Genomic DNA, 12,534 nt, shown 5'->3' with positions numbered 1-12,534 from the left:
TCACTCTCAGTTCTCCTCAGGGTATCGCTTTTGGGCCCGTGGCTCCCGACCGTGCAGGGATCCAGGGGAGGCGGAGCGGGAGTACGAACGGAGAGCGGCGGGCGAGCGGCGGGATGTGCTTATCTGTGAGCATCCCTGGTGGCAGCGGGGCTGCCACGGACGTAAAAGTGCAGGCTTTTCTAGGTGAAGGGCCTGGAGCACAAGTCTGATGGGCAACGGCTGAGGGAACTGGGGTTGTTTAGTCTGGAGAAGGCTCAAGGGGAACGTTATCGCTCTCTACAGTTACCTGAAAGGAGGAAATAGTGAGGTGGGGTCGGTGTCTTCTCCCGAGTAACAAGTGATAGGGCAAGAGGAAATGGCCTCAAGCTGTGCCAGGGGAGGTTTAGATTGGGAAAAATTTGTGCACTGAGAGGGTGATCAGGCATTGGAACAGGCTGACAAGGGAAGCAGTAGAATCACCGTCCCTGAAGCATTCAGAAGCCATGTAGATGAGGTCCTTAGTGACATGGTTTAGTGGTGAACTTGGCACCTTAAAGGTCTTTAAAGGATCTTAAAATCTTTTCCAACCTCGTCAATTCCATGATTCTAGAAATGGCAGCGCTGACGGGGACCCTGTGGGTGCTGGGCAGCTCTTTCCCAGAGTGGCAATCCATGTTAGACACCCCCAGTGCACGCTTTAGAGTGCTGTTCTAAATACAACCCCACAGTTAAGCTTAGAAAACACTCTGTTAAAGTAGCTTTGGCTAAAATAGAAGAAGCAATCACTCTTTAAAACAAAAGTTCAGTAGAAGTCACAGCAGCAGAGAATTTGATTTCTTTTTAAAACATGTATATTTAGAACTGTAACGCTTACAATTTCATTAAACAATCTTAGTACAATGTGTTTGATCTAACAGTATATTACAGAACAATGTGAAAAATGATTTAATAGCAAACCATGAAAATGGAATTAATTATAATACCTGCAGTGTCAAAGTCACTAACTTGTTACCTTTTCCAGTCAAAGAATCCCAGCAGTCATTCACACTAAATGATGCTTTGGGTTTTATCCAGAATAAAATGGTATGATTTCCACAGAGAAAGGGCATTCCTTCACAGAAAGAAGATGCATGACATTTTCAGCTAGTAGGTCTACTTTATACATCTATTTAGACATACTTTTTTTAAAAAATAAAAAATAATAATAATTAAAAAAAAAAAAAGCTTAGACCAGTGCAGGGTGTCTATTCATTTTTCAACTTAATTGCTATTCTTTTGGGAAAGATTGGTTTTTTTCTTTCCCTTTATAATTTAGCAGAACCTGAGTTTAGAAAACAAAAAAAACCCAAAACCAACAACAATGAACTTTTCTAATGAGCAGTTCCTCACTTTAGTTTTACTGACAAGTATTTGATATGGGACAGTTTTCCTCTGTGGAGTCTGTTGACAACGCACCATTATAGATCTGCAAGTAGAAAAGGTCATTCTCACATTAAATGCACAAGTTTCAATATCAGAAGCAGGACATCAGGAGTTGTAATTTTTCCAGTCACAGGTGGATTTGCAACATTCACAAAAATTACACTTTTTTTCTTTTTTTTTTTTTTTTTACATTTTTTGTATTTACATTTCCGATATAAATAATGAAATTCTTTAAGTTACATGTTTTAACTTTGCTTCACAATTATTCTACATCTGCAAGCTTTCCTATATCAAACCAACTTCTTTCTTCCATCACGAATGCGGAAGTCTGGCCTCTACTCAGTAATAATTACACTACTCCTTTATGACGAAAGGTTGACTGTTCAAGTATCACATCATACTGAAATTTTTGCCCCAACTTCAAAATTGAGGCAGCAAACCAAGCCACTTAGAAATGGTAATAAAAGAAATTAATCTGGGAACTCAATAAGCCAAATAATTTATTATTAAATTCTAACAATATCTTTCTTTGGTAAGAACTATGCAAGAGGATGACTCAACCCCCACCCAAAAAAAAAAATAAAATCATATAATATGTGACATCACAGTGTCTACTCTGTGAAGGAGAAAGCCTCAAAAAATTAAGGAATTTTGTTCAGTTAAGATTGTTTATAGCAGTAGCTCTTCCATGCATCTAAGTATGCAAACGATGGACGTTTAATAAAAAATTGCAATGGCAGGAATTAACAGTGATAAAACAAACAAACAAAAACCAAACAGAAAAACAACTATTACACCAGGGAATGTGCTGCTGTACGCTTTGTTGTGTTTCTGGCACACGTGTGGAAAAGCTTGTAAATTATTAAAATAAAAATCCAAGATTTGGATAATTCTATCTTCCAACTCTAAATTCTAAAATATGTAGGAAGCGTGAAACGAATCTCGCAGCTGCCAGTCAAAAAAATAAAGAAGTGGTCCAAATATTTGGATTTTTTGCTTTTGTTGCCCTGTGTTGTGATGCAGGATGCGACTGAAGGGAGAAAACCCAATAGCTTACACAAAACCTACTGAAGTGGCGATATAAACTAGCTGACACAAGCTTCACTGTACATTTAAATTGATACAATTGTCTGGTGCTTCCATGGCCAGTACATGTTGAGTGCCACAGATCTCCTTAGAGTTAGAGTGTTACAACAAAGACTAATTGGGGTCATAATCCTTTAAAGTGCTTTCATATCCAGTTTCTAATGGGTTTTGTTTTCCATGTTTTCATACCGAGTTGTCACGTGACATTGACTTCTAGAACATGGTCGTCCTTGCTGGGAATGACAAGTATTTGCATACCCGTGCTGCAGTTAAAGACCTGACCAGATGAGAAGGATTGCAGACGGGGCATTGGCAAACCTTTGTGTTCCCCGCTAGCTGCAGAATGCAAACTACCTCTGCTCCTGATGCTGCTGCTGTCAGCTTGATCATCCACATTCTTGTCCACAGAGAGGTTATCATTTTCAATCCAGCTATCTGTTTAAAACAAAAAACGTGCAGTTTTATTCCATTAATTATTTCCTCCTCACAGAGGAATATGGCTGCAGTGGTTAAACAACTTTTAAATTATTTCAGAGCTCAGATGCACAGCCAGCTTGCCACATGGTAGCAGTTACTAGTCCTTTCTGCTGAGGTTAATAGTCTGTGCACACTTCTGGCCAGCAACAGAGGTAACAGAGTGAATTATATTGGTTCCTAAAGAAAATTTAAGTAGCACTACCTCACATTTGTCACAGGCTAGAAGGGTGCACAGAATTCCTGGAGCTCTGCTGACAAATGCTAAGCTGTTTATAGGAGTGAAGTCTCAACTACAGCTCTGGGACTACTCAGCAGTACACATAAATACACTAGGTGGCTGTGGCAATTTAACCTCTTCATCTAATATGGTTTATATGCCACAAATTTTCAGCAGTTGTTCTATTTCATAGAATCACAGAATGGTTTGGCTTGGAAGGGACCTTAAAGATCATCTAGTTCCAACCCCCTGCCATGAGCAGGGAGGCCTCCTACTAGACCAGGTTGCTCAAAGCTCTATCCAACCTGGCCTTGAACACTTAATCCTTTCAAAAACTGGGAAAAAAATTCTAATTCTAAAAGCTAATGAAGACACAGTAGATGTGCAGTTTACAGACAACAAAACCACAGGATTAAAGGGTTATCAAATATTTTTCACTTGATTATAAATCTAGTGGCAACTAATTTGCACAGTAATCTTTTAAGAAAATATAAGACAACACACTATTATTATTCCTCCTCACAGAGGAATATGGCTGCAACCCAAATTCACAGTTCCCGTTAGAGCAACATTTTGTAAGTTTCAAGTCAGAACTGTGCATGAGTTAAACAGCAGAGACACCTACAAGTACTTGGTCAATATACTTCCTAGCCTCGCTTTTCTCTTTACACAAGAACATAGGAGAAGCAGAATTAGTTCTGTAAGTAGCCATGTAGTCAAGACAGCTTTACCAGCATCAAGTTGTGTGGAGTGAGCAGAATGGTGAGGGAGGTATTTAAACAATCTGACATCAGGAAAAGGTAGGTATCCGGCAAACAGCGGCATCACTTCCATGTGGACTTTGTGAGTTGCTCGAGCTGCTACAGGCATAGATATCACACCAGAACTTTTCCCACAGACTGCCCAGTTACTACTGTTGTCAACAACTGCAAGAATAAAGAGCAAACACTATAAAGATCTTTTCTGAAAAATGAAGAATACTCAGTACAGTTTTAGAGCATGTTTAAAATGAGTATTTTAGCAATATCTAAAAGCCCATCTGCTTTTATGCGTGCAGAGCTGTGCAAGGTAATTAAAAACAGCCCTACACAAAAGGGACCATAGTTGGGCCTCAAGCAAGTATAAATGCAGTTCAGACTGGATGGATATTCCATTTGAAGACAGATGAATGATGAAAAAATAAAATGTCCTCAATCTAGCAAAATGAGTATTGCTGAGCAGCCATACTAACAATACGAGAATATATGCCATAGAAAGCCTGGCAGATATCATTATCAAGACAAAACTACTGGGGAATTTTGTCAATATACTTAAGAAAAATATTCTTACCCTCATACATCAGTTTTGTTGTGCAATATCCATCTGATTCCGTTAATGCTTCATCTCTGTCGACTTCCGAGAGGTCAACGAGTCGGGTGATTGACACCTCTAAAGAGCAGAGTGAGCCTGTTTTACAATACTCTGCCCCCAGTGGTGGGAAAATTTCAGTTTTCACATGATACAATGTCTGTCAGGAAGAAAACAGTGCTGTTATCAAGAAAAAAGAGGTGTTTTATTTGTGTTTAAACTGAACTGTATAATTGATACAGGACAAACTTAAACATCTACATCCTATTAAATATTTTTAGTGCCAAATTCAGTTGTAAGTAATGCTCACTTCATTATCTTCCTCAGTTTGAGAAAATAATCAAATTTGATTCAATCTATTTTTGATACCAGCAGCGAGCATGCCATTTTCCCCTCCAGTTCTGTGCTTTAACTCAGCCCTCCAATGCTCCTAAATGGACAATAATCTTACTATTTAAACAAAATTGTATTAAAAATGTTTCTTGGCTCCTCACTTCTCAGACACATACTCAAATTCTGATTAATACAGGAGAACTGCTTCATCACTCTTACCATCACTGTCCCCAGAATAATGGTGCCCGCATTAGCAAAGAGCTGATTTTTAATTACTATGAAAATTAAATTGCTACCAATCCCCCACACTGTTTAGCGCAGTTAGTTCTCTTTAAAAACTCCAAAAAGATGCTCATACAGGTGCCATCAAATGCTAGTTATATGCCAGTAGGTAAAAAAACCCCACAAACAACCTAAAATATTGCTCAATGCCAGTTTGTAATAGGCAAACAGACAAAAGGGTTTAACCAAATGAGAATCTTCTCATGTTGCTACTTTTTACCCAAGCATCACAAAGGGTAGCACAAGACTGAATTAAAAGATGAGATTAAATAATGTTGATAGAATCCCTTTAATACAAAATTATATCTAGTCTATAAGCTTCCTAGCTGATGAAAGGAGTAAAAAGTTTGTCCATAAAGGGAAAGAAGAAACATTTAAGATAATGGCCTGGAAAACCCTAAATATTTCATTAGGGGAGCTCATCTCAAGCACTACAAAAACGAACTCAAATGCTTTTAATAGCAAAGATTTTTTGGAAATTGCAATTTGCTTTAAAGAGCACAGTCTTAAACCTGCAGGGAAAAAGCAGCTCAGTAATCCACAGACAGTTTCCATGGCACAAGCCCAGGAAGGTAAAAACACAATAAAAAAATGAAACAAGGTAAGTACACTTGTACTTGTACTTCCTCCCCACAGTCCAGTGGCAACTAAATAATTCCACCATACCATATCAGGCTTCAGTTGTACTGTTCAACAAACTGGCTTTCCAATGATTCAAAGTCAGTAGCAATGTCATTAGGTAAACAGAAGGTTTTTAACTGTATCTCTTAACTTTCCCTTTCCACATATTAGGAAACCATATTCATTCAACATATACTATACTTAGAAGAGTACTTACAAAAAAATTTTCGACTTGGAATTCATAAGTGAACGGCTTCAGGGTAAGAGGCTGTTCTTCAGAGGTAGCTGGACAAAAGCTGACTGAAAACAGGCACTGCAAGGAGAGAGGAAGCTCTTTTGTCCACTTCAATTCCCATACAAAGAATATCGATTGCTTACTGTATATGACCTGAAAGAGAATATTTATAGTATTAGCTCCTTCCTTCCTCTGAGAAAGAAGTGGAAACGCACATACATAAGTTTGTCTGTTCTGGCATTAATATTGTTTATAAAAACAAATTACCTATTTAGTGTTAAATAAATCATTAGGGAAAATATGCAAGCAAAATAGTGATTTTTCTTTTTTTTTTTTTTTTTTTAACAAGGCACACCTAATTAAAAGAAGGGATACATTTCACTGTCAGTATGGATGTTTCAAAAAGGAATAGTTCACAATCAAGTATGCGTGAAAAATGTTTTCTTTAAAAACCCAATTTAATAAAAGATACTAATAATGTTTGCGTATGGTTTTCCTGGGCATCAAGAATGACCAGTATCACGTTCAGACTGAAAAAAACTTCACGGACTTCTTTGCAACTTAACTAGGTTACAGCTGTATTTAATTGGAAAACAGTCTCTACCTGATTTTTTTTTTTCCCCTAAAACCTAGTGACAAACTGCAGCTGTAAGATGAACAAATTAAATGTTCTAATTAGTGATATTAGTGATATTACATTTGTGATATTAGTGATATTAGTGATATTACATTTGTATAGCTGTTGTTCAAGCAGGTACGTAATGCTCTGCATGAGGCAAATGGCCAAGTTTGAAAACTTACCTAATAGTCTTTGCAACTTTTAGAATTGAATCCAAGATCTACAAGTGTAAACGCCTTCTAAAGCATCTTTAAGAATCCAAGTTATTCGGAGGACTACAAAGGTCTGACCTAATATCAGCTATCATCCTTACTTACTATAAAATCTATGTGTATAAGTTCTAACAACAACTTTCTTCTAGCTGTTCTACCAACAAGCTCATAAACCACCAAGTGAATCTTTTACCTGTTGAGATTCAGGGTTCAGAGGTACCAGCTGCAAATCTGTACAGTCAGCAGAATTTTTCAGGCTGTTGTCTGAAAGCTGGAAACAGAGGTCTGACAAATTCTGTACACAGACTTGCACATATTTCCTGAAAAACATGACACAGTTTGTTCAACAAAAGTTGGATAGTTATACTGAAAGAGTACATGTCCATAAATTGTTTTCAAAGTGCACAGCTCAAGCAAGAACAGAATGGAAGGTCTGTTTGTTTCTTTCAATCTTTTCCTCAATACTTCTGAATCTATAGAAACAAGGTTGTAACCCAAAGAACAGAGGTGGTCCAGAGGAGGGCCACGAGGATGATCAGAAGGATGGAGTACCTCCTGTATGAACACAGGCTGAGAAAGTTGGGGCTGTTCAGCCTGGAGAAGCTGCGTGGAGACCTCATAGCAGCCTTCCAGTATCTCAAGGACACCTACAAGGATGCCAGAGAGGGACTCTTCATCAGGGACTGTAGTGACAGGACAAGGGGTAATGGATTCAAACTTAAACAGGGGAAGTTCAGGTTAGATATAAGGAAGAAGTTCTTTACTATGAGGGTGCTGAGGCATTGAAACAGGTTGCCCAAAGAAGTGGTAAATGCTCCATCCCTGGCAGTGTTCAAGGCCAGGTTGGACAGAGCCTTGGGTGAAATGGTCTAGGGTGAGGCGTTCCTGCCCATGGCAGGGGGGTTGGAACTAGATGATCTTAAGGTCCTTTCCAACCCAAACCATTCTATGATTCTATGAAGAACTACACAGAAACAGGCTAGCTTGGTTTATCTTATGATCTTATTTCCAGAATAGCTGAAACCACAAATTGGTTTTACTGTTATGAAAGAACACTAGAGGAAATGCACAAGCTTCCAATAGGAAGCTGTATAAGATAAAAAAGCCTAGTAAAAAAAAAAAAAGGCTGCTATAAATATTACTTATGAAACTCCAGCTCTATGTTTTATAGGAAGAAAGAAACAATAAATACTTAATGAGTACATTACCGTTTGCCAGCTGACAATAAGGAATGCTTGGCATTAAAAGGTATGCAGAATGTTAATGCAATAATAGTGGAGTAAATCGACCAAGGACAATCAATGGTTACCTAAAGGAAAGGGAGAACAAAGTTCTTATTTGTAATGGTCTTTGGCATAATGATTTTGCTTTTGTTCTCATTCCTAAGCAAACCTTTTCTCAGCAAGTGGCTACAGCTAATGCATCCAGAAGGGGAAAAAGGAGGAAAAAAAAAATTAAAAATCAGTATGTCAAAAACTAATCTCACAAAATATTAGGGTTTTGTTTTCCTCTGAGCAGATTTTGAAATCTCAAAAAGGCTTTTCCTGTGGAAACTGATATACCCAGTTCTGAAGACTAGAAATAAAGGAAGGGGACTAGAAGAAAGGACACTAAAAATACTTAGTAGCATTTTAATACAGTGATCTGATAAAAGGTCCGTATCAAATAAATTGCCCTATGATCCATTATTGGAATGCCTTGATAATACTTGTATGTATTAAATAAAAGCTCCAAATATTTTAAAAATGTATTTAATATTTATTTAACTTGAAGCTGCATACTTAACTGAAGAATTTCTCCTGAAGTGAATGCTGCCATTCTTTCAACTATAAAGCATATATATTTAACAACATATTTCTATATGCAGAACAATAAAATAATAAAAAATAAAAGTCTTTCGTCACATCACATTTTAGCAATGCTGATCTATAGCTATTCCTATTTACCTGACTCTTCACACACAAGGATACATGGCAGCACGCTTGGTCAGTTTTAACAAGGAGTAACACTGTGAAAGGTGGTACTCCTTGTTAAGATCATTTTGTTGTCAGCTGAAGAGCTGCTTTACATACTGCTTATTTTATTCACCCTTCATAATGAAAGTGAAGAGAAAATGTTACCTCCAACTAAATAATATGACGGCTTGAAACACTATAGTGTTAAGCACCAACACAGCATACAGCTTCTTTGCAAGTAGAAGAAATATCTTCCTCATGAGTTAGAAGGGAGAATTTGAAGACCACCATACCACCTTTTACAAAGACATGAGTGTCTTTCATTCTATGTAAACTGAACATTAGAACATTAAATCTCAGGTTGCTAGCCAGTGGAACAGTTGGCAGTAAACACAGTATATATTTCTGCTTATCCTTATGGTTTCTCTACATTTATAACATTTGCTACGATTTTTGCATGTACATTTTTTAAGGGAAATTAGTTCAGTGAAAGCTCTCCCCTGCCCCATCACCACCACTTCTATGTTGTGAAGAGTATGCCCTTGTGATCAAATACATTTAATAATAAAAGTGTTAAATTACATCTTACTTTTTGGTCAACAGTAGCCATGCAGTTGTCCTGTTTCTGCTTCTCTTTGTTTTTTCTGTGAACTTCTCTATTGGTAGTATTTTCTTTCTCCACTACCGATTGTGTGGCTGATGGCAAGTACATGACTTCTAGCTCAAATTCAATTACATGATATGCAGGAGCCACTGGCAAACTGATGCTTGTGATCTTTTCAGAAGACTGAATCCTTAATGATGATTCTGAGATCTTCTCTATAGTTGTGTAGAATGGGGAAAAGTAAGTAGATTTAAAACCCATTCAACCCTTCCCAATTTTCATTTTAATCTGTACCTACACAGTGAAATTAGTCTAAAAAGTCATAGAAAAATATGTGGTGCCATAAGCATTTCCTAGCACAACCTCCATGTTTGCAAAAACAGCAACAAGAAACCATGTTATATAACTCCACAGTAATCTCTTCAACTGAGCTATAATCCACACATCTTAAATACTACTGTTCACGACTTCCCAATAGTAACACTCTGTCCTTATAAACTGCAGGAAGGTAACCACCAGATTCCATGTAATAGACCCTTCCGACGTTCCAGAAAGAACTAAGAGGACAATTTGATAACAAACTTCAAATAGGCTGAAGAGCTACATTAGTCCATCACGACATCTACTGAAGTTTTTACAATGTCCTGCACATCCTTAATCGCATAATTAAAAAAAAACTCATAAAAAACCCTTACAACTTATTGACCACACACGTGCATGACCAAAAATACACAAATGCACATCCTTCATCATCTATCTTTAAAGTACTACACGTGGAGTGCCTCTGCATAGTCTATTTTAATCTGAATTTCATCAAGTCTTTTAAGACTGTTCTTCTCATTTATGTAAAAGTTGCTTGTGTTTGAGCAACTAAGGAGGCTACAGAGTACTTACGGTCAGAAGAAAGGGAACTGGGATGTCATCTGTTTAAATGAAACACTGGCCAAAGGAAAGGCTCTATTTACATAAGGCACTACATAAGAACCTACTCACAACTACTTCACAATAAAAATGGTCTAGTGAATATACAGCCCACATAGTAATAAAATATCACCATGATTCCCTTGGAAATCATGACAGATGCTCACCTTGGCAGCAGTTTCACCATGCCTACTGAATTACATCAATAAAAGTAAAAGCTGTCCAGCTATGTTTGCTGCAAAGTTCATACTACTACATTGAGGGTCAAAGTTTAAGTCCTTTCGTGCACTGAAGTACTCAGCTGCAAGTCACCAGAACTGTTCTTAATAACAACTATTGAAAAAGACAGCTTCAGTGTTCTTAACCTTAATGTAAGTACAGGTTTACTTCAAGATTACTGAATTTTCAGCCATTTAAGGATCACTAATTTTTACTTCCTTGCTTACCCCTGATGTTGGAATAGATCACTGCCTTGCTCTCCGGATGGTACAGAATAGGCATGGCATCCGCATTACTGAGCTGCAAAGTGTCCCCATTCTTCATGGTGTAGTGACCAGTAGTCACTGTGAATTTCACCTTCTGGGGAATGCCAGCCAAAAGGCTATCTGAAGAAGAAAGAAGAAATTGTTGACAGGTTCCAGTACTCATCAGCAGATGGTTACAATGCACTGCTAAGGCTTGTTAGCAATATTCACAGACAATTCGTCACACATTAGAGTAACTTGAAAGTGTGGGGGTTTGGTGCTATGCAACACATTAAACCTTGCCCAGATACACTGGTGTGGAGAAACCAGTTGTTTCAACTTTAGTGAACAAACCCATTGTTCCTTGGATGGCTTAGATGGCTGGCTCACATCCTGTGTAGCTCTAGCAGCACAGAACCCAGTGAAATACAGTAACCCCAAAAAATTTACTTGTTTTTTTTTTTGTTAAGCTCTTCAGGTTGTAGATAGCTTTACATTTCTGCACCTACAATGCCAGTCATACCCACGTGCTGTATTTACATAACCAACATAACAAGAATGCCAGTATGTACACAGACTCTCAAATATCTGAATCACAACCATCAATTTCATAGGGGTAGCTAATCTGATTAATGCCCAATATGCCTGTCCTTCCTTCACCACACACTGCAACCACTGTAACTAGAATGATAGTACAAAATGCATATTAATTCAACTGCTTCAGTTAATAGCCTGAAAACAAAACCACTTCTACTTACAAACTTTAATAAACTCTGTAACAAGTAATGCTCAGCTCTCTGTGAAATTGATGGATATATTCAGTATTAAATTTTAATAAGTTAGTATTATCACCTCTAGTAGAGAATCTCAGTTTCCTGTAAATACCAAAGAGACTGCAGCATCACAGAACTAAACAATAAGGAGCTCAGTCAATTGCAAATTTAAATAGTCACTTCTAACCAGCGTGGCAGCTCAAATGACACATGATATTTAAGTGACAATAGATGTTCAAATTTCTACTCAAAAGTGACACTACATGTTCCAGAGCCAACCCCTGGAATTATTGAAAACTAGCCATCACTGACAGGGCATACTTGCTGGATAATTTGAACAGCCAGAATTTATTTTAAACCCAAAATCAAGAGTAAGGCAAAAACTTTCTGAGTAATTTTCAAGACAGAAAACACTTTAGTCCCATGAGAGTACAACAGATATCATCAAAACAGCTTCAGCTTAGCAAGTGTACCTACCAGTCATCGGTTCCACTTTTAGCTGGGGCTCCTGAGAATATACATCATACTGCACAATTGGGTAAATATGAAGAAGGACAAACTGTACTTTTCCCACTGAAGTGCACAGTTGCCTGAGCGTGTATGTCCCAGGTTCTTTGGCCTTTGAAGAAAACATTTGAATGGGTTTTTCAATTTAGAAAAAGCTTCTGGAACAAATCCTCTACTAAAGAACAGCATGTTTTCAGCTCATTTTTATCAGATACTTTGCATTTATAAATTAAAATGACAGACTACTTTTCTGAATAAGTGACAAAATTTTCACAAAGGACCCCCTTTCAACCCATTAAGAGAGAAGCTCTAGAGTGCTGGCTAATTCAAGAAAAAACACCATAAGTAACAAGTACCAATAGTCAGAATAACTAATAGTGCAGCTATGCTGTCAAATTGTTATTTTGGGGTGCTTTTCATCTTGTTTGTTGGTTGCTTCCCTTCCCCTCCAAGTGCCACATACATTAAAATATTGTTATA

At 37.6% G+C, this 12,534-nt stretch overlaps 1 protein-coding gene across 2 annotated transcripts in view; it reads right to left on the bottom strand.

Annotated features, from left to right (window-relative positions):
- Window positions 1-812: 812 nt before the first annotated feature.
- Window positions 813-12,534, bottom strand: part of TRAPPC10 (trafficking protein particle complex 10) — a 43,192-nt gene continuing 31,470 nt past the window's right edge. The window contains exons 15-23 of one of the 2 annotated variants that reach the window (XM_030476476.1): window positions 12,025-12,166; window positions 10,757-10,915; window positions 9,375-9,604; window positions 8,039-8,139; window positions 7,024-7,150; window positions 5,982-6,152; window positions 4,511-4,688; window positions 3,913-4,107; window positions 813-2,922 (exon numbers count right to left, since the gene is read on the bottom strand). In XM_030476476.1, coding sequence (XP_030332336.1) covers window positions 2,684-2,922; window positions 3,913-4,107; window positions 4,511-4,688; window positions 5,982-6,152; window positions 7,024-7,150; window positions 8,039-8,139; window positions 9,375-9,604; window positions 10,757-10,915; window positions 12,025-12,166 — 1,542 coding nt within the window. In that variant the 3' untranslated portion in view covers window positions 813-2,683. The remainder of the gene's footprint in view (window positions 2,923-3,912; window positions 4,108-4,510; window positions 4,689-5,981; window positions 6,153-7,023; window positions 7,151-8,038; window positions 8,140-9,374; window positions 9,605-10,756; window positions 10,916-12,024; window positions 12,167-12,534) is intronic. The other variant, XM_030476477.1, reaches the window with a different exon arrangement.

This window comes from Strigops habroptila, chromosome 2 (assembly GCF_004027225.2).
Source record: "Strigops habroptila isolate Jane chromosome 2, bStrHab1.2.pri, whole genome shotgun sequence".
Classification (NCBI taxonomy): Eukaryota; Metazoa; Chordata; class Aves; order Psittaciformes; family Psittacidae; genus Strigops; species Strigops habroptila.
Note: the sequence above shows the minus strand (reverse complement) of the source record. Positions and strands in the feature narration are given on the sequence as shown.